The sequence below is a fragment of the Labrus bergylta genome, chromosome 1 (genome assembly GCF_963930695.1).
Source record: "Labrus bergylta chromosome 1, fLabBer1.1, whole genome shotgun sequence".
NCBI classification, from domain to species: domain Eukaryota; kingdom Metazoa; phylum Chordata; class Actinopteri; order Labriformes; family Labridae; genus Labrus; species Labrus bergylta.
Genome location: NC_089195.1, coordinates 6,928,179 through 6,950,797, shown reverse-complemented (window position 1 = coordinate 6,950,797; position 22,619 = coordinate 6,928,179). Strand labels below are relative to the sequence as shown.

The 22,619-nt window shown below is 42.4% G+C and overlaps 1 protein-coding gene across 1 annotated transcript; it reads left to right on the top strand.

Moving 5' to 3' along the window:
• Nucleotides 1-6: 6 nt before the first annotated feature.
• On the top strand, nucleotides 7-17,891 carry dla (deltaA). The gene is made up of 12 exons (XM_020639597.3): nucleotides 7-172; nucleotides 11,659-11,925; nucleotides 12,048-12,353; nucleotides 12,657-12,717; nucleotides 12,818-13,075; nucleotides 14,010-14,070; nucleotides 14,176-14,306; nucleotides 15,198-15,367; nucleotides 15,483-15,699; nucleotides 15,817-16,603; nucleotides 16,705-16,813; nucleotides 16,904-17,891. Exons 2-12 carry the CDS (start codon nucleotides 11,857-11,859, stop codon nucleotides 16,907-16,909), a joined length of 2,175 nt encoding a protein of 724 aa, XP_020495253.1. The 5' UTR covers nucleotides 7-172; nucleotides 11,659-11,856; the 3' UTR covers nucleotides 16,910-17,891.
• Nucleotides 17,892-22,619: the final 4,728 nt, after the last annotated feature.

Genomic DNA, 22,619 nt, shown 5'->3' with positions numbered 1-22,619 from the left:
GTCAACAAATAGGAATATGTGAACACTCGAGTCTAGTATCGGCAATCAAGTTTTGTTTCCTTGAAAAAATACTTTTGAAACCACCTTTGACTTGAAAGAATTGATTTTGCAGCACGGGCGGGAGCCTCTTTAGAGCAGCAACATCTGCTATCAAGATTTCTTTTGAATCATGGTAAGTTTATTCCATAACACACCAATTACGATCTTTCTTGCTCTCATTCACGGCTGTGATCAGAGCTGTGATTCAGAGCTGTGATTCAGAGGTGTGATTCAGAGTCGTCCAGGGTTAGCGTGTCGTGCACCATCACCCCTGCTTCAAGTTTGTCATCATTAATGTTCGGCCTAAAAACATGTTGCTCTGCTTTGGCCTTTCTCAAGAGTCTCCTCCAACTTCTTTTTTAATGCTCTTCTGGCCTGTGGCCCAGGTCGCAGGAAGCATTGTCATGGTGCTGAAAGTGGAGGGGATACGGGGAGGAGGTGTGTGTGTGTGTGTGTGTGTGTGTGTGTGTGTGTGTGTGTGTGAGTAGGGAGGAGGAAGAGGAAGGGGGTGCACATGACGCTGCAGCAGCGGCAGCTGGCGGCCCAGCTTGCAGGGGCCATCTCTTCACAAAGGAGTGCCTTCCCCCTGGGGCCAGTGATTTAGGACAGGGCTCTCTGGACAGGCCCCCTGGAGAGGAGGAGAGAGGACACTGTCTTTGGAGGAACGCACCCTCCCACCTCCACCTCCCCTCCTTCTCCTTGTCTTGTCCTCTAAAGCTTCCCTGCTGGTTCCCATTCCCCCCCCCCCCCCCCCCCCCCCAGCACACTCCTGACACCCTCCCCTTTTCTCTGTGGCTAAGCTCCCTCATGGGACGAGTAGCCCGGCCTCTGGACTGGAAGCATTCCTGAGGTGTAGCGCGCTAATGCTAACTGGTCACAATAGGGGTTACAACAGGTGCGTGTGGATCCTCTGTCCTCGAGCGGCAGCTGAGAGATAGGGACAGGGGGCTATTATGGCGCCATTATGCACCATTTCTCTACTGGTGGGCTGTTGGTCCTCTTTTCTCGAACAAAAACAAGGCTTTTTATGTGTAACCTGGTCTTGTACCCAACCCTGCTCCGACAAGCCTCTCTTTCATCCTCCTACCCCAGCTAGCACCTGCCACCCCTGGGCCCTCCAAACCTTTAAACCCACCCAACGGCCACTTACCCAAAGTCTGGTTTCATTTCAATCCAACCCCAACAGCAAGAAAACCTGAGCCCCCACTTGTTTAAAACGCCCTCCACTTCATATCACAGCCATAGAAATTATCCAGGCAGCAACCTCTGTACACCCCACAGACACCCCACCCGCCACCCCCCTGCCCCTGTCCGTCTGAATTATGTTATGTCTGAAATGAGCAGTCATACAGCAGATTGTTTGGTGCAGCCACTTGATATAACTGGTGACAATGCCTCAAACAGAGCGAGTGTCCTGGGGGGATAGGCAGTATTTGGTTACTGCATCCCTGATCTCTCCCCATTGTGGTGGGCTTCGGGTCCCAGGGAAGGTTGAAAGGGGGTTTGGGGAGGGGGGGCAAGTGCGCATATGTGGGCCCACAACGCAGGTGCCTACATCTGTTCAATTCTGGCAGATGCTCGTGGCTGTAGAGATAGAGAGGGCGAGTTAGGGAGAGAGAAAGAGAGGAGAGAGGGAGGGAGGGAGGAAGGGGAGGTGCACTATCTCCATTTACTCTCATCTTTCAAACTTTGATTAAGACTGGATGGAACAAAATTGGAGTAGAGTTAGGAATACAAATGGAGAACCGCACTTCTTCTGGGGCCTGAAAGTGACACGAGCCCGCCCTTTGTTATTCTTTTACAAAAACAATAAATGAGTAAAGTTTAACCGTCTACATTTTTCAGGGGTGAATTAAACCCTTTTTTTTTATTGGTTCATATTCTTCAGCTATGTTAAAATTATACAGAAAGGCAACATAAAGAAACATAACACAGTTGACCGCATCATCATATCAGATCCAAATGTGAATCATGGACAGCTTTTGCATTAGCTTATCAAAATCACAGGAAAAAATATCCAAAAGCTTTCTGTACAAGTAGGTCTAGTACAAGAACTCTGTGCTCTTCAGTAAGTGTTGGTGAGGTTGACTTCCACCCTGTCTTCTCTTATTATCACACTTGAGATTTAGCATCCATAGGACAAAATATAAGGGGGGCTGTGGGGGATAAATGGAGAATTGCACTTCTTCTGTGTCCAAAAGAGAAGTAAACCAACTTTTATTGTTTGGATTTTGGTCATTTGCTCTGATGAAAAAGCTTTGCTAGGACATGCAGTCAGGGATAGATGCTGAATATTTTTGGTGGCTACAATTTTGACTACAAAGTAAAAGCCATTTAAGAGCCAAACCATCAGTCTTTGCTAACGCTAACACAAATAATTCAGAATTAAAAAAAAAGAATACATGGGTTAATGGTTTTAATCAAACAAAACAAGCAATATAAAAAGTGTCACCTTTGGTTCAGGGAAGCGGTATATGTGCTTTCACTTTCTTTCTTATCATTAATTTCTGTGATTAAGCCTCATTGGAACAATAGAGTGGATTTTGGGTTGCAGCATTAAATCTTGGACATATCTGCTATTGTTTAGCTGGCACTTGTTTTTTCTGGCTGAAGTACATTTTTGGTGGCACAAATGTGAACTTACATGAAAACTATTTGGGCAAATTAAACCAATTTAACACTAAGGGTAATGTCAATATTCGGTCAGAGTGCAATGGTCTGGGGTCAGCTGAGAAAATATCTACAGCTGAGTTTCAGAAACTCAAAACAATCAAGGCGGTTATATCAAATAAGCTGTGTACTTATCATATATGCTTCTCATTGACTTTGATCGTGTACAGTTATGAAACAGGTGACTACAGGTCAGAAACATGTGCTTGTTTTGGCAGCACAAGAGGGGATAAGGAAGTTTATGGTTTTTTTATTGTCATATGGTTTATTATGTTTGGTTTTATTTGATAGTGTTACAATAAAATTGTAAAAACAGATTAGTGTGCTCATAACGTCATCTGCTTTATTATTAACTACTTCTGTATCTATAGGTCAATAAAATATCTTTCAGTCATCAGTGGATAATCTTAATTTCCTATAAATCATATCAGCCTGGAAATAAATGACTTTAAAACAAGACTTCAAGTCTATACACACTAAAGACTATGAAGCTTTGAACTGAAATTCTAAGGATGTGACGAGTATTTAACATGTCTGCAATATTAGTCTGCAATATTAGTGTGTTAACCTTTGACAATTAGTACTTAACACACAGTGAAGCTGCGGGCTGATGGCAATGTAGTTTTTTTTCTTCATATTGTGTGTTGTTTTTTGTTGCAATAACTTAACTGTAGGACGAATTACATTTTAGATCTGTTGATAGCACTGCAGCCAAGTTATGGAAGCTATCTTTTTTGAATTTCCTGTAAGGATCGTGAGTTATTCGATCATGAGTTAGAGGTTTGTCGTCTCTGTTAACCGATGTCTGCATACTGTATTAGTACAACATCTGTCAACAAGGGACAACATTATTGGTGTCAGAAGCATTATGATCTCTGTTCGTAGTTTAAGTAGTATTTAAAATGTTCTCCCTAAAGAAAGATTTGGTAGGCTGTACATGGACATGAAGTCAGAAGGTATGTAACCCCCCCCCCCCCCCCCACCTCTTTCTTTATTAGATTTAATTTTTGCTTGTTTGGTTTTATGTGCATTTTATGACATTAAAAACACAAATAAATCCACAATGCATTCTAAAGAAGTCACTGTCTGGAATGATGATTGTGTGTGGCCATTGCAATAAAATGATTAAAAATAATTAAATTCCAAATCACATTACAGCAGGCTTTGGATGTATTCAGGTCTTTGAGGGTCACAAATAGCTCTAACGCAATCCATAATATACTGTAGCATTCTGGGCTCCCAGCGGTGCTCCTGTGATGACTAGCTAGCAAATGAATGCACTCACAGCTCACGATTAGCTCTTAGAAGTCGTCAAATCCCTCATAACCATCTGTAAACGAAGGTGACCTACAGGGCAAAGAGATGGATTGCATCTGCTGTTTTACAATCCTGGATCCTATCAGCTTTTATCTGACTCAGATGTAGGTTTGTGACAGTGTCAACAACAATATTTTCATTGACGTTTAGCAAACAGTCCAGTATATGTCATATTTAAACCCCAACTTAAGAGGTCAGAGCCAAATCACTGTCAGATAGTAGTAGATTTGTTTAGAGATTTTGGATTGACTTTATTCAAGAGTATTCTTCTTCTGAGAACGGGGAAAGTCTAAAAAAAAAAACAATTTTCACAGCAATTCAAGATGTTGTAGTCTGAGCAAATGTGGTGGACTGACCTATAATCCAAATCACCAGACTACTAGCATGGCTATAAACACACAAGTGTGTGTGTAAACATACATAATATCAGCTTCAGTTCTCCTGAACTTTACCAGAGCAATGAGACACGGTTCACCAAAGAGGTACTCCCTCATTTGGTGCTAAGACAACGACGGTGATGGAGACAACTGTCTGACATGTTGCTTCCAAAGATGATCAGGTGGGCAGAGATGTAGAGACTGAAGATTGAGCAACAGTGAAGTGTAGTTTTATCACGAATACATTGCTCCATAAGACAGATCATGATCATGTTTTTTTTGTTTAACTTAGTTTCTCTGTAGAGTCAACCTGAGAGGAGAGACTCACACTCAGTTTGGATTAACTGTTTTGTACGACCAGTAGTTTTACAGCTGCTGGTGTGAGATGATCTCAAATGATGATCTTTTCTATACTTTTTAAAGATCCCATAAGAGGCAAAATGATTATTCTTACCCATCAAACAATTCATAAAGACATCTTGCTCGGTACATGGAAGTGTTTAAGTTTTTTGAAAATGTTCTCTTGGTATCTCTCAAAAATTAAAAATAACCAGGCCTTTTCATTTTTTTGTACTAACTGTACAGGCTGATATCATAACTTTTTTTTTTTTACATTTAAGAATAGATTTCAATATAATTGTAAGGTATGTATCAGTCATAGGCTTTTTATGACCTTATCATTTACACCCTTAACAGTATAATAATAAGTATTTAAAAAACTTTTTTTTTTTGGTTGGGCAAAGTATCAGTTGGGGAAATATTCATAGGGACCCGCAAATGTTGTGGTGCGTCACCCCGGGGTGCGCGGCAGATGTGTTTTCATAAACATTGGCACGCGACTTGCCACGTACAGCTCTCTTAATCACCCCCCCCCCCCCCCATCCCCCTCTCCCAACACACACACACACCATCCCTCCCTTCTCGCACACACTTCTAACGAGCACACACACACACATACACCCTGGCAGGCGCGTCTCTGGGCCCCCCACGTAATTACCGCGGCACTCTTCCCATAAACTTAAGCTCAGCACGTCTCCAGTAACAGCTACGTATGCAAATGAGACAGAAGCCCGGACCGGGAGCCTCGATTAGCCGTGGGAAACTTTGGGGAGCCTCGTGAAGCCCTGGAGAGCCCTGGGGATCCACGGATATGGCCTACGTGGCCCCCTTTGCCAGCAGCTGGCCACAGTAATCTGATCCGGACACAAAGGAGCCTGTTGATCTCTACGTTTCAGCAGGTAAAACACGAGGACCAGATGAGGAATCAAAGTCCAATTCCTCGTATTAAAATATGGGACTCGAAATATAAAGACCTTTATGATAACACCCATGGGGCAATTAAGATAAGAGTAATTACACCAAGTTTTAAAGTTTCATTTTCCGAATGATTAAGCACAAATTAATTTACTTTTGTGTATATTTAACACCCCATGTGAATATTACGGTGGGTAAATCACTATTGACTCGGATAAAGGTGTGCATAAAAGCATCTCCTGAGAAAGTGCTGATTCAAAAACTCCCGTTTCCTCCAGCTTTTTACATCTAGCCTCTCTGAAACACCCTCCCATCCCTCCTCCTCCTCCTCCTCCCTCTCATCTCCATCCCTCCCTGGCACTGTTGCTGCTGATGCCTTGCTCCTCCTGCTGCAACATCATTAAGGGATTGGAACCACAAACCCCATGGCACCATTCCCCTGGCTCCTCTCACCGCGTCCACACTCTTGTTGTGGGAGCTTTCACTGAGGGTGATGATGCGTCAATATGTGCTACACTGATGAGGTATCAGTTTAAAAAAAATCAATTGATGATCACACAGTGCCCCCCCCCCCCCTCTCTCTCTCTCTCTCTCTCTACCCCCTCCCCCCCTTCATTTCCTCGATCGCCGCTTCATATGATCGATATCGTGTGATGCGCGCCGTGTTTACGTTCCCACGAGTGACCATGTGGTGTCTCCTCTTTTGGGACTCAAAAAGGAAAAAAAAAACTCCTTGCTACCCCCTCGCCATATGGCCCCGGATGGCCCATACCGTTACAGGGCCTTTAACATGCTTCCAGTTGAGTGTAGACGGAGCCGGTGGACAGAGGCTCATAGAGACGTGCGCTTCAGGCCGGAGGAGGAGAGGAGGGAGGGAAGCAGGGAAATAAACGTCGTTTTCTGGATGTGTGTGTGTGTGTGTGTGTGTGTGTGTGGGGGGGGGGGGGGGGGGGGGGGGGGGGGGGGGGGTTGGTTAGTGGCAGATGGCTTGTAAGGGTCTGTCCGCGTCTGAAGGCGTGTCGTGGTCCTTCACTGAAGACCCCCTTCCTCCCTCCCTCCTGCATTCACAATCAATGGAAATTAAAGCGCACAGAATGGATGAATAGTCAGACCCCGAGTCACCCTTTTTTGTTTGGCGCAGCTACTGGTGGGCAGGAGTTAAACTACAGAAGCCCCCTACAGTAGCACTTTGGTTAAACAGTCAGAGCTCAGCTTGCATGCATCTTGGCCAGTGGGGAAGGGAAGCTCAAAGTATACTATGGAGACAACTGAGTCCATAGTGGACTTTTTATTCATTCTCAAATCATTTACTTTTCCTATACTTTAGTTCGGTTAATTTGCTGCAGTGTTCAGGTTTAGGTTCAATTAAAACATTTTTAGATTTCTGTGTTATAAACAAACTGCAAAGACTATTGATAATATTTGATTGTACTGTGTTCCCAGGTCCTAGCCCATGAAGAGCTCTGTATGAGGACGACCTTAAAATCAGTCCCTAATTTTACAGAAAGCCGTACAGAGCAGCTAATTGGAGATTTATGAGCTCTGTGTTCCAGTTAACAGAGTTTGAATGAGCAGGGGTATCTTAGTTGATTTTCTCCCTTGAAGCCAAGGCCGCCCATAAGGGGTGAAAAAGGGGAACGCTTTCTGGGGCACAGGCACATGGCAGGGCCATAAGGGTTAGGTAAAACATCATCATCCTACATTTAAGCAATCATAACAAAAATGTAAACCTAAAAACTCCCTATTACTTATTAACACAACAAAGAAACATGTGTTCTCCACTGTTGCCAGTTTCCATATGTATTTTTATTTAGTGACATTAAACTTGTGGTGAGACCATTGAATTTATCTGTTAGGCCAGTAATGTCGGGCTGGGTATACAGTGGCTCTACTGGGACCTGCACAAAGTCACGATGCTAGAAAGAAAACATTCGACCCCATGAGTAACCTGTAAGCAAACGTTTTCAGTAAGCCAGGCAGAGGAGGTGAATGTCCTTCTTTGACTATGTTTTTGAGGTTGAAAATTATGTTTTTACTCTATTATCTGCGCGGGACGTGAAGTTTGAATCTGAAAATAAAAAAACACAAAATCTTGTGATCCCAGAATTAACATAGTTTGTTAATTTCCCCTATTTCCCAATTGAACAGGATTGCCCATGTTTAAGGCTGGTTTGTAGAATCTGAGGACGCAGTTAATTATTGCTAATCCATTTTTTTAAATTGCCGGTATAGAGTTGGTTACGAGATTCATAGCTACTACTTATTATAATTTGTATTACTTTGTATACATTTAGCTTTCTAATGGTGTCACAATTGGCAGCATGTGGATTAAAACTGTTAAAGGGCATTATAGTTGCAAAGGACTCCCTTACAACTTTTTGCATCATTTCAGGGCTAAAACAAATTATATGGAAAAGGTTAAGTGGAAATGCTCTTTCAAACTAAGAGTGGATCTGCACAAAATAACATTCCACCATTGCAACAGAAAGGCCTAAGAAATAAAAAGCAAATCTATCACTGTATGTGACTGGCAATCCTATACATGGAGCTAGAGAGGTAAAACATTATGCCGATAACAATTCACAAATACATCCAGACATATTTTACATGATATACTATAATTAATTCTTAAGCTCCAATTCACAATATCCAATGGTGGCCAATTTCCTTTAGCATCACACTCAACGAGGCAGGAAGCTCAAATGGTGTTACCGTGTCGTTCTGCTGTCATACCTAAATGAATAGACTGACAATAAGGCTGATTTATATTAAGTTATGCAACCCCTGCTGTGAGCTATGGTACAGTAAAATAAGCGAGTAACTCACACATTTCCTGTCGCAATATAGTATTATGGTAATTATTTTGTTAGTGTTGTTGTATTATTGCTGTTAATTTATCAAGTTGTATGGTTCATTGTCTAATGCGACGATGTATTTTCAGTTGCTGATCCATCATGAAGAAATTCAATTTGAGAGCTGTTTTTTCACACATGCACAAAACCACTGACAGTTTCCAGAAATGTTTCGGTGAAGTTGTGTTTGTGAACCTGCTGCTGGTAAAAGTCAAGAAAATTCCCAAGCAGGAGGCAGGGGACTTATGTCTTCTTCAAGGGACCAGAGCGTGACAGGTGCTATCTTGGTGTTTGTAATATAGCTGCCTCATACTCTTTTCTGCTCACCAGGTCATTGTAGTGTTGTGCTGTGTATCTTTGTCCGCCATCTTGGATTTTGGCAGCATCTTTTTAAGATTGGGTCTTACCTCTTGAGACTCCCTATCTGCTCTCTGACAGGGAACTCTTCACGCTATGAGGGGCATATGCAACTCATGAAGATTTTGGGGGCAGAGTGTTTAGAAATTTCAAAGAGTGCATTTGTGAAAACAGCTTTAGATTCCCTTTAATATGTAAAAGTCTATAAAACAGCAGTCAGCATTTGAGAATCCTACCCTTAATGTGAAGTCAGAGGCAAATGGTAGCCACTTGAATAGAGCTTTAGCCAATCTCAGATATAGCAGGTTATATTTGTACATTTAGGGATCTAAGTGGCAAGGATTGAATAAAAAAGTGAAGTAGCCTATAGGGCATAAGTTTGAAGAGTATAAAAGATGCTGGGATTTGTCATACAACATGGAGTTTGTTGAAGCTGTAATTCATTTCCAACCAAAGACTTAAGAGTGTTCTGCTTTGTCCAGGAGAATATAAAATTGATTCTCTTTGTTTTTATTGGGGGTTAATTGTGATGGTCACAGTTCAGCTGGCGTTTGGTTTGGAAAAATAGAGAGGTGAAGAAAGGAGAGATGGACAGGTTTATTTATGGAGGAGGGCTTCGTTTGTGGATTCCATTGATTAGGAGGTAATAAGTAACTACAAACACATCAACAATGTCACGTGACTTCAGAAGGGGAAGAGAAAAGGGAAAGCAGGGGCACTTAGTTTGAAGGGGGGTGTTTAGAGCAGGTGAGGAAACCGAAAAGATGCGCACAAAAAACACCCAAAACGCTGCATCAGCTGCAACGTGCATATCTGAACAGTGACGCAATTCACGTGCCCGGTATAGGGGTCCTATCCCGCGCGTGAAAGCTGGCTACCGGCTCCCATTATACAGCAAAAAAAAAACCACACTTCTAATGAACGACCTAATTAAGAAACAACCCCCACCCATTGCTCCTTATTCTTACTCGCGCGCACACATGCACGTGCACATTACACCCTACACAACGAGCCAACTAATTGTTTATTCTCCTCGTGCACAGGAATTGTTTTCAGTGTTTAAAGAAGAGAAGAAGAAAGTGTGTGTGTGTGTGTGTGTGTGTGTGTGTGTGTGTGTGTGTGTGTGTGTAGGGGAGAGAGTTTTGTGTGTGACGTGTGGGCGCGCTCTCAAGAGAGGCGCGCGCATGCTGTTATTGAGGGGAGAGCAGGTGCTGGCTGAATTACCATACAGCTGAGGAGGGGGGGGGGGAGAGGAGAGAGAGCGAACTTATTCCTCCAGCTTACACACAATAACAAAAGTTCCCCCTCATGTTGGCCACGCGAGCGACTCCGGTGCGCGCGCAACCCCCTGTATACACACAATCTATACACATGCACACACAACTTTTTTTTTTTTTTACCTCTCCCTTTTTTTAAATCTCAGCCAAGGGAATGATTAGAAGAAGGGGGTAAGCAAAATGGGAAAAGCAGGAGTTCAGCCCCTCAATTCGTTTACCTCTCCACACACAGCTCTGCCAAGGAATGTTTTCTTTAGTCTTTTGAGACGATTCAAAGCATCAAATACTTCCCACAACCAGAAATACCAAAATGTGGAGGGTGTGCATGCAGGGAAGAATGGAAAAGGAAGAAGAGAAAAAGAAGTGGGAGGAGGAGAAGGAGGGGTGTAAACAACCAACTGATTCAGACTTTGAAACCCAAACATTTTCTCACTCTTTTTTTTCCATTTTTTGAGAACTTTTGCATCAACTTTACTTTGATTTTGATGTTTTTTTTTCTGTCTTTTTAGATGTTTTTTTCTGGGGGGGGGGGGGGGGGGGGGGTATTAAACCCAAAGACACAGTAAAGACAAAGAGGTTTGTCCACTGAGGCAACAGCTGGAGGGATCAATTGAACCACATGTCATTTACATCCTGTCAGAAGGAAATCTGGTATTGGTAGGTTTTTCAATACCAGCACATCGTGTTGCAATGTGTTGGGATTAGACTTTCCTAATATGTCTGAAACTAAACTTTTTCAGGAAACTACTGGAATTGTTAAAAATAGCAAGAAAAGTCAATTAAAACACTAAAATGTTTTTTTTCATTTGGAGAAGCTCAGAATTAAAACGCCATTTCTGAAAGATTCTACTTAAAAAAAAAACCTCAAAAACATCTTAAAACCTTAAGAATCTCTCTTTTCCTCAACAGGTTATCAGTTAGTCTCAACCTCCTCCTTTAGCAGCCACACGGTTTCTTTTTCCACTTCTTCTTCGGTCGAAATACTTTCACATGTCTCCATTTTGGCCTCAGATATTAACGCTGTATGTGCTGCACTGTTGCAGGGGTAAAAAAAAAAAAAAAAAAAAAAGGGAGGCTGTTGGGGTCCTTGCATGAGATCCCATTGTGGAGAGCCGGGCCAGATTGGGAGGTGAAGTCGGTGAGGAGGAGGAGGAGGGGGTCATTTGCATATTATTACCATAGCATGTGTCAGGCCGTATATAACAGACTGCAGGCGGCCTTGGCTTGAGACAGACGCACAGTTCACAGTGAGAAAAGACATAGGGAGGAAGAAGGAAGCATGTTGGATCAGTGACAAATCCGTCCTTGGGTTAGACCAAGACCTTCAAACAAAAACAACTTCCTTACATTTGTCACTTTTATCCACAAAAACAAAACAGAAACAAGGAACCACCTTTTTCACTTTACGCATTGGATTATACCGGAACTGGAGGACTTCTCTGCTTTTCTAATCCAACAACACGATCTCGCACAAGTTCACACATCTTGTGTTTCAATTTTTTTTTTTTTTTTAAGGTCTGGGATTTATCCTTTTTGCTCCACGGGACATGAATGAGAGCAGCGTGGCTGACAGCGGTTGCAGTTGATGAGAAAAGCTCGTGAGCGGACAGAAACGTGCTCAATGCATCTCCATCAGAGGAATTGAACAGGAGGAGGCACCCTGAGGACACGCCGAGCCCCGAGACTTTTATTTCTATTTATTTATTATTTATTATGTATTTATTAAATATGGGGCGCCCAATCCTGCTGACTCTCACCGTCATGTCCATGCTGCTGTGCCAGGTAAGACACTGAACCTCTATTTCTTCCAAACAATGAACCATCACCCCCCCACCCCCCCTCGCCATCTCCTCATTCATACACAAGCAGCACTAGTTCATGATAAGTTGCTTTTTCTTCCGCAGGGGTTTTGTTCGGGAGTGTTTGAGCTGAAGCTGCAGGAGTTCCTAAACAAGAAGGGAGTACAAGGAAATAAAAACTGCTGTAAGGGAGGCCGCCTAACTTCGTCTTTTCAGCAGCAGTGCGAGTGTCAAACCTTCTTCAGGATCTGTCTAAAGCACTACCAGCCCAACGCCTCCCCGGAGCCACCCTGCACATACGGCGGAGCTGTGACGCCCGTACTCGGCTCCAACTCGTTTCAGGTCCCTGATGTCATCCCGGAGAACTCATTCGCAAACCCCATCAGGATTAACTTCGGCTTCACGTGGCCAGTAAGTACAGCCATTCATGCATGTTTCACTACAGTGTAGGGGTTGAATGAATCAGTATCGCGCCTTTTGGGGGGGGAAATCCGTGCGTAAAACGCGCTGATGGCACGATTTCTGACAACATTTTTTTTTTTAAACTGGGGACGCACAAAGTTTTCCAGGAGTTTAGTTTCACCGGATCAGGTTGTAGGCAGTTTGCTCTCAGAACAGCGGCTGTATGGCACAATCGCCTCTGGCCTCTGCTTGATGTTATCGTCACACACACTCCGCTAGCCACCTGTCTCACGAAGCCATTTGTGTTCCCAGGGGACCTTCTCGCTGATCATTGAGGCGTTACACACCGACTCCAAAGACGACCTCTCCACAGGTAGGAGATAAACACCCTTCACTTTTTAATATTTCACACTTTGTCTCACACGTTCCCATTCTTTAACCCGTCTTTCCTCTCTCCACATGTGCACTTTTAGAGAACCCAGACCGCGTCATCAGCACCATGATCACACAGAGGCATCTGACTGTGGGAGACGTCTGGTCCCAGGACCTTCACACCGGCGGAAAGACGGAGCTCAAGTACTCATACCGGTTCGTGTGCGATGAGCATTACTACGGGGACGGCTGCTCGGTGTTCTGCCGGCCCAGAGACGACGCGTTTGGACACTTCACCTGCGGAGAGCGCGGAGAGATTGTGTGCGACGCCGGGTGGAAGGGACAGTACTGTACTGAACGTAAGTGACTAAACTTAAGATATCACGCTTAAAGTGTTTGAAAAGTGTGTGTGACTCTCTGGACACTTAAGGAAGAACTTATCTTGAAATATGTTTTAGGACACTCCAAAACTTTCACATATGATATAGAGACTGTGATTCTTAAACTTGTCATAAACAGATCATTCAGAACTATTAAAGTAACTGAAAGTATATAAAGTTAATTTCTGTGCAGGGCCTGTAATCAGATCCCCTGAGTGCCGTTAGAAGGCAACTTGTGCGTAAACACCACTCGCCGACCCCTCCTTCTCCCCTCACACGCACACACACACACGACCACTTGATTTATTCTAAGGAAAGTTTTGGGGAATAATCTCACGCGTGCCATAAATTTACATGCTACCTTCCGATTCGTTACTCTCGGAGTGGGCCGGGCGCTGATTGGCCGAGGCGGGGGAGGTATTGTTTGAAGTGGGCAGCTGCCGGCAGAGAGGAGACAATGGAGCAGCTGTCGCGCACTGGCAACACACTCGCCAGCTGTCCACTCTTATCTGCCCCAATCCGAGACATTAAGGGGAGTGTGTGAGTGTGTGTGCGCACGGAATGAATAAAAGAGTTTTGACCCGCAGCGAAGAAGAAAAAAAAAAAAAAGAGGGTGGTGGGGCGGATTGAGGGGGCCTATGTGTGTGAGTGTGTGTGTACCCTCACATTCACACACTCCCTCCTTTGTCTCAGGACTATGTTAAGCAGAAAATTCTTCCATGGTGATAAGGAGATTGAGTTTAAGGTAACAGCTAATGGGTTTAGGAGCCCCTCCTTGCTCTTATTTTAATGACTTCATTGGGATTTAGGTGACAAGTTTTACCTGAAGGAGAAAAACACAACATGAAGCTGTATTTGAGTCTTTTTTTGTAGTTTAAAGTCAATAAAAAGTGTTTTTCTTTTCCCTCTACAGCTATTTGCCTACCAGGCTGTGACGAGGAACACGGCTTCTGTGAGAAACCTGGAGAGTGCAAGTAAGTTTTCCAACAGCATATTCTGTGGCATCAATTAATTAGTGGAACTCATGAAGTAATGTGAGTGGACTGACCGGTGTTTCCCTCCCAATTGGACAACAACAGGTGCAGAGTGGGTTTCAAGGGCCGCTACTGCGACGAGTGCATTCGCTACCCGGGATGCCTGCACGGGACCTGCCAGCAGCCCTGGCAGTGCAACTGTCAGGAGGGCTGGGGGGGACTCTTCTGCAACCAAGGTGAGGAGAGAGTTTGGTGAGAGTCGGCATATAGTGTGTGAGGATGAGTGACGGAATGGAAAGAAATCCAGAAAGCACTGATGGGTTAATACATTTGGTTTGAAAGCTGTCTAGGTGTTAAGGTTGAAACATATGTCAAGCTAAAAAGTGAAAGTCCATGAAAGTTTTGGTGATATAAAACTCTGGAACAAAAAGATTTTTGATCAGTGTATCGACAGAAATCCAGTTTTAACTCAGGAGAATAGCTGAAGTGTATTTCTAACAAGAATATAAAAAAATATATATAGAGACATAAAACAAACCTTTTCAGGTAATTTAGCATCATTTTCACCTTAACTTCCTTTGGCTGCAAAGATACAAAATCTGTGCTTCTGGGTTATCTAGAATTCAAAGTGCACAAACAATGCTAACTGGCAAGACTAAAAAAGGGGGGTAGAAAAAGAGTACTTGATGTGGTGCTTTTTGAAAGTTTGGCACAGAATCTCTTTCTGTGTTCGGGACTTTCATTTTTTTGGAAGTCTAATGTGTTTTTGAGGCCAAGTTTTGCAAAGTTTGGAGAAGGAACTTTTACCTCTCTTGTCAATCGTAATAAAAAAAAATGGTACAGTAAAGTTTAAAAGTTTGAAAAGAGACAAAGATGACAGAACTACTTAACAAAACACCAACATAAAAAAATATTAAGGCTGTCTAAGAGGCGACGACATAGCAGCAGTTGTCAGACGATGAACAGTTATGGCAGGAGGCTGTGCCGGGTTTCAGGAAGCAAACAAAACCTGGAAACAGAGAGAGTCAAGTGTGCCTGAGGACAAAAAAGATGTTCTGTCACTGCTGCTGTTGTTCCAACATGTGTTGTGCTGTGGCTAATCCACATGTGCTGCTGTGTCTCTCCAGATCTCAACTACTGCACTCACCACAAGCCCTGCATGAATGGAGCCACTTGTAGCAACACTGGCCAGGGCAGCTACACCTGTTCTTGCAAGCCCGGCTTCACAGGGTCCAGCTGTGAGATCCAGGTCAATGAATGTGCTGGAAACCCGTGTCGCAACGGAGGAAGCTGCACTGTAAGTTCTTTTTTTTCTTTTGCTGTACTCGGATTTAACTGGCAAGAGATGGTAGCAGCTGCGGTTTGCAAGACAGATCTTGATGCTCAGTCTGTTCTATTTATTCCTCTGACAGGATTTGGAAAACACATATACCTGCACTTGCCCCCACGGTTTCTATGGCAACAACTGCGAGCTGAGTGCCATGACGTGTGCTGATGGGCCCTGCTCCAACGGCGGCCGCTGTGCTGACAACCCAGACGGAGGATACTTCTGCCAGTGCTCCACGGGGTACGCAGGGTTCAACTGCGAAAAGAAGATTGACCACTGCACCTCGGCTCCATGCTCCAACGGTAAGAGTGACCGGCTGAATGGGTGGTGTGATTCTAAACCATATCTTTACTCATTGAGATTTCTTTAAATAATCCGGGACAATTAATAATAATATCCCTTCTTATCTCTTTTCTCAGGTGCACGTTGTGTTGATCTCGTCAACTCGTACCTGTGTCAGTGTCCTGATGGTTTCACTGGCATGAACTGCGACCTGACTGGGGAAGAGTGTTCATTATACCCTTGCCAAAACGGTGGAACATGCCAGGAAGGTCCCAACGGCTACACCTGTACCTGCCCACCAGGATACACGGGCCGCAACTGCAGCTCACCCATCAGCCGCTGTGAACACAATCCATGCCACAACGGTGCCACCTGCCATGAACGAAACAACCGTTACGTCTGTGCCTGTGTTCCCGGTTACGGCGGCAGAAACTGTCAATTCTTGCTCCCGGAGCATGCTGCCATCCGTGGGACCGAGGTGCCCTGGATGGCCGTGGGGTCCGGTGTGGCCCTGGTGCTACTGCTGCTGGCAGGCTGCGCAGTACTTGTAGGATTTTTCAGATCGAAAGCCCAGCGTGGAGGTCCAGTAGAAACAGTCGGCGAGGTAGAGACAATAAATAACCTAACAAACAATTGTCACCGCAGTGACAGGGACCTGGCGGTCAGCATGTTGCCGACACCAGGTGTCAAAAATATCAACAAGAAGATGGACTTCTGCAGCGCTGACCCCGATGAAGGGTCTTCACCAGGGAGAAGCAGCTACAAGAGCCGGCATCAACCTGCAGACTATAACCTCGTACAAGAGGTCAACTATGAGCAGGCGGCTAAAGAGGCCATGCTGGAGGCGGCATGCGAGGACAAGTGCCAATCCCAATCCCTGGACTCGTTTGAGTTTGAGGAGAAACGCAGCAAACGTTTAAAAAGGTACACACTTACAATAGACCATTGAAAAAAAAATCTGAAAAGTGTAAACAATAGTAATGTCAAAATGATGAAACTAACAAGGTTCTTCTTCTCTCCTGAAGTGATGCATCAGAAAAGAAAGCCCCAGAAATGTCTGCATGTGCGGACACCAAGTACAAATCTGTGTTTGTGATGTCAGAGGAAAAAGACGAATGTATAATTGCAACTGAGGTGAGTTTTAAACCTTGTTGTTAAGGTAGACTTCTGTCTGTGGTTATTTGGCAAACAAAGTAATGTTTTTTGTCTTCTCTTTCTCTGTAGGTGTAACGAGCCACCAGTGGGCTGCCCGTTGCTCTTTTGCTCTATGGGAGAGTTTTTATACTCCTTCAGATGCTGCTCTAAACCCTAGGGGGAGGTGTCCCGCCTTGAGACTGCTGCTGATACTGAGACGTTTAACTGATATTCAGAGTGAGCTGGTTCTCTACTGGAAACTAAGCGCAGGCAGCGGCGGCCTGTGGGATAAGAACTGGCGGGGTATAAAATAAATAAAAAGTTTACGGTTGAAAGTAAACTGCCACTTAGCTTTCTGTTCTGCCTTTTATCGGGGAGTGGGGGTACAAAAAAATTAAATATAAAATGGACATTGTTTCGTGGTGAAAGCGTGCGATGCCACGATTTTTTTGTTTTTTTGCAACATTTGCACCCAGGCCTTTTCTCTAACCCACACGCCGTTGCTGAGCGCAGGAACTGCATCAAACGGTGGATGTTTGGCCATACTGGCCTGTTCTTCATGAGGCTGTTCACATGGGCTGTGCACCCATCACCTGTGAAGACTGTATGTATACTTGATCACTGTGTTAACTGAAGTGCGTTTTCTTCCCTAAGCCCTCCAAACCATTTATGACATAGTATTGTTCATTTTTTTTCATTTCTTTTTCGGGATATGAAAACTTTTGTCTTAATTAAAATAAAAAATGTTGCTTTTTGATACAGATTGTCCTTTTGTAAAATAAAAGAAAAAAATCAAGAAAATGTTTTAAAATTATGATTTAATTTAAGTTAATTTAAGGATTTTGTGTTATTTTTATTTTGTATTATATATTTGTGATGTTTGTGTTATGATTATTTAAGTTGCTTTTTTTAATGATGATATTTGCAAAGGCACTTCAGGTCAATGGGACTTTTTTTAAGAAAATGTTATTTAAGAGGGATTGTACTGTACAAATTGTTATGTTACCGTCTCCTTTACCGTTTTTGAATGAAGGAATTAGCCAAGACTATTTTTCCAAATAAATATTGCTAAACATGACATTTTGTTTGTGTTCAACTTTTCTTTTTATTTCCATCTGCGAGCACTGTGAAAGACTCTTCATCAGGGGTCTGTGAGCAAAGTTAATCAGTAACATCTGTTGTCTTCTCCTGGCGACTCCATAGTGGGCTTTTTCTATGCCCACACTGTTGGCTACTGCCAGAAGTTGAAAGTGTCTCCCTGGAGACTGGAGAGGGGGCCTATTCATAAATAACAATGTCCCTACGCTAGATTTACCACTCCTATTTCTCCTCCTAAAAGAGCATGTCAGGTAATTCATGGCTCTTAAACTCAGATCAATGAAGAGAACCCCTCCTGGACGCCCAACACTTTTTGGTTTTCTACTCTTCCTGTATCCATCAAAAAATAACCCTGGGGCTTTATTTCTCAGCTTCTCCTGTAGAGTTTTTTGGTAAACATGCAAGAAACAAAAAAAGGATATGCAAGTCTACATTTAGATTTGTTTTTCCGCCTCTTTAAATTTCACTCAGCTTTCTGTCATTATTGCCCCACAAAGACGCTGATTGTATTTAGACACAAATAACTGTAAATCATTAGCCCGGTAGAGGTGGCCTCCGGAGGGGTTTGTCACCCCGTGGCATTATGGGAACAGACTTCAGCACACAATGATGGAATTGACAATGGGGCACACAAAAGGCCACCCTTGGGAGAGGCTGCGTGTCCCTCGGCATGCTGGGAGAAAGAGAGTAACAGGAACAGATGTTGTTGAGTAACAGATGCCTTCTGGCCAGAGTTCAGCCGCGACCAGCCAGACCTTCAAAGGGCCCGGTGGAAGAAACAAAACGAAACAAAAGAATATCTACGGGTCTTCAAGAGAAGAAAAGAAAAGACAGATTTTGCATTGTCTTTACTGTGAAGTTTGTTAGGATTTTTTAGAAAAGGAAGAGATAAGACAACTTTAGAGGACTCGTGTGTTGGGGATGAATTCAAACAAAGGAACTACTGTATGTCCGCAGGGACACTAAGAACATTCAACCAACTTTTTCAGTAGAAGAGGAAAGTGATTTTTTTTTCAACATTTAAAAGAAAAAAAAGACAGTGAAGTAGCTTTCTGTGAAAATAAAAGTTATACTATGTTAACTTTACACTTTACATTACATGAAAAAACTATCAGGTAAGCTTTAAACTAAGTTGAATTAAGAACTGAATCATTCTCAGATTGATCCTAAAAATGAACCACAAAAATACTGTTTTAAACTTCTGACTGAAGGAGCAGTGCGTCTAATACTACTCACTTTTTGTCAAAATCAGTGCATCTGTCCTCACAGCTAACAGTTAGTTTGATGTGTGTATAGAAAAAGTATGCAACACAAATATGCAACACAACTATGCAACATAGAACGCTGCTACACACACAGTCACACAGCACTATTCCTGGTAACCAACAACAGTTAGCTTTTAGGTTTCGATGGGATGAAGGGGGGCAGAGTAAGCCGAGACATTATACAGCATCTGGCAAGCGTCTTTGCTATCTGAAGAAGTTATTTCTAAAAAAACGACAGAAGAAATATATGAATCATCAGACTGAGTGAAGAGCATGTAAACATCCGCAAAGCTTCCTAATGATGGAGGGATCTCCAAGAATGGAAAAGCCTTAAGACTGCTTGACATGTAAGAAACTTGTCAACGCCCACATAGAAGAAAGTGTATAACATTTCATAACACTGGTGTGGTTTGTGATGTATCGTGTTTGGCTGTGGAGTTCAAACATCAGAACACTTACTTGGGAATGGTGGACTTGGCCTTCAACAGTTTTCAAGACAATGAATGAAATCAAGCTTTACCAGGTGAGTTTATGATGTGCACACACACACACACACACACACACACAGCACAAAGCTGGAAAGAATGGAAATCGGTGACGAGCAGCTGGCCTGAGAGCCATAGAAGACTTTATTTGGAGAAAGAAATCTTTAAAATCACTCAATTTTAAAATTCAATTAATTCATTGAGTACAACATCTAAGTTCTCAGAAAAAAGTTTAAATCATGCCTTTAGTCTCTTTTTTTTTAATACATAAAAGATGTGGTTTTACGATGACGTGGTTTTTTTTTTATTTTATAAAATGACTGTTTCTTCTTCTGACATATTTTAACGTCTGTTAAAGAAATATTAATGTAGAAAAACAATTATCAACTTCCCTCCCAATAAAACAAAGAAACAGAAGACAAGAAAAGGCATAACACAGTACGATACAATGCGCTGACATGGCTTCAAAGCACACATATTACAGTACTGTACAAGGGTCCGCCTCAGACAAGATGCACCAAAATCACTTCTACTGCTGAGGATAGAACAAACCTCCGAAACAGCTCAACACTGCTTATTTACCAAACCCAGACCGCAGCATGGTGTTGGCAACTGGCAAATGAGGTAAGTATTTCCAAAGAAGCACCAACAGTTTGGCGTTAAAAGTTATATTTAGCTTATATGCAACAGTGAGTTAGAGGAGTTTCAGTCCAGCTTCCCGTAAACTCTTTTTCAATCTTTTTTTTGTTAAATCCACAACGCTGGCTGAAACAAACTTACTGAGTCTGCAAATTATTTTTGCACTGTTCATAGGCCAATGAACGCACGATGCCAAGCCTGCTCCCTGTAAATAAGCAGTTTTCCACATTTAAAACGGGACATTTAATGTCAATATTTAGTTTATAGTGACATCCAGACACAAAGGATTTGGATGTGTGCTGAATTCACTCTTCTAAAAACGGAAATAATTCTTGATTTCCTTTCATCAAATTATCTCAAGATTTGAAAAGCTGTCAAGCTGAATTGTTTTTTCACTTGTTAGGGAGGTCATCTTATGAAATCATGTCAATAAGAAGGCTCTAATAATAAAGCTTAAGTAATCTACTGAGTATCATATTATGCTTGAACTGACACACATTAAGGAAAAGGAGCAAAAAGCAGGGACACATAAGGTCTTTTTCAGATCACCTTTTAGGTGTTAAAAAAACAAACAAAAAAACAATCTTAGGCCAAATACTTTAGGGGACCACAACATCTAGGTCTAAGTATACAGATGTGCAAACTTAACTGTGCATAGAGATCAAATTGTAATAAATATTATTGTGATAATTAACATTATCACGAGTTTGACTTTGTCAAAACTTGAGGGGGTGATTGTACATTTTCATGATTAATTTATTTTTACTAAAACGTTAAAAAGTTGTTTTTTTTAATAGTGCTGAGAGAAAAGCTTTTACTTTTTTTTTTAAGCAACAAACACTTCCCATGTATTATTAAGCAGAGCCCCAAAAGACAAACACAACCAAACACTCAATAAAAATCCCAATAAAAATCATTGATTTGTCGTAGTTATTCAACCAAGTTTAACTTCCTCCGAATGGCTCTCTTCACTTTAAAAGTTTCTTTTTTTTTTTTATGTCTGCCTTATTTCTGCATCCAAGAATCACATGAGCAACAAATGAACTGAGCGTTATAGCGATGTACAGGAATTTTTCAAAGATATACTTTAGTAAGCTTTCAAAAAAGTAAACAGATCTATTGTAGCTTGAGTTTTCACTGTTTCTTCCATTAATGTAGCTTAAAAGATGAAGCATAATGCCTGTCTTTGGACCACCGAGGTAATTGTAGGTGTGTGGGTGTGTAAAACATGCTGAAATGTTTCCCAAACATTTCAAATGAGAAAAATAGTGTTCCTCCGAGCTGTCAGAGGCTCGTCCTGGTTCGAGGTATATGATCCTGGGGCCGACCAGTGGCGCCTGTGGAAAATGTTTCAAAGCTGTCTGATGGATGATGGTGAATTTCATTCACACTGCTGTGCATCACGCCTCCTCTTCCTCCACCCCCAGCCCCCCTCCCCTCTTTCCTTCCATCCCTGCTGTAGTCTCATTTTGACCGGACTACTTTCCTTCGTCATAGACTCATTCATCAACTACCCTCTTTATACCCCTGATTTTCTCCTGAATAACGCAGGGCTTCATTCACATTCAATTCAGTTCATTCAGGAAGTGCATTATTTTCTTTGACATTAAAAAGTGGTAAAAGGTTTTACAAAAAGGGCTTTTCAGGTTCATTAAAAGGGACTGGGGGAAAATAAGTATTTTGATTCACCTCAGTGAATTTAATGGTAAAGCATTTGGTTTGTATTTTTAGCCACAAAAAGTCAATAAATGACACAGGAAAGTTATTATCTTCAGCCAGTTGACGACAACCCTATCCTTAAACACTGAGAATTTAACTTGCTGCATGATGAGACCAAAAGGATTTTATTCAGGTGTTAATCCAAGTCAAGTTCTAGCTAGCTAACTTAGCTTGCTAGCAGGGAAGTTGACTAGATGCCATTTGTAGTATGTTAAGATGGTTATAGAGTACCAGATGGAATATGATTAAAACAATTTGCCAACACAACAAGATGTCTCTGGGTAAAATAGCCAGACTTCCATGCAGAGAGTAAATATTTTCATTTTTGAATTGAACTAATTTAGGGCCGAGTGTACACACTAGTTCAGTTTTAAACTGACTGGTGGACAGAGCAGATCTATCAACATCATTTCTACTCATCCACCAGTCAGTATAGCACTGAAGAAGCCGTCAGGGGAAAAGTCTTCACGGTGCTGGTAACTCAAAGCTTGATCCAAAAAGCAACTGGAATTGGATTATGGTCTTGATGACTGAGAGCCTACACAGACATCTGACTTTTTTTATGAAAGTCATTCGTAGACTTTCACACAGCATCTGGTA

Bases quoted from the DNA above. Each gene is read 5' to 3' on its own strand.
- dla (XM_020639597.3), top strand. From the start codon at position 11,857: ATGTATTTATTAAATATGGGGCGCCCAATCCTGCTGACTCTCACCGTC. The intron at 14,071-14,175 runs GTAAGTTTTCCA...GGACAACAACAG, and splicing joins GAGAAACCTGGAGAGTGCAA to GTGCAGAGTGGGTTTCAAGG. The intron at 15,700-15,816 runs GTAAGAGTGACC...CTCTTTTCTCAG, and splicing joins CTCGGCTCCATGCTCCAACG to GTGCACGTTGTGTTGATCTC.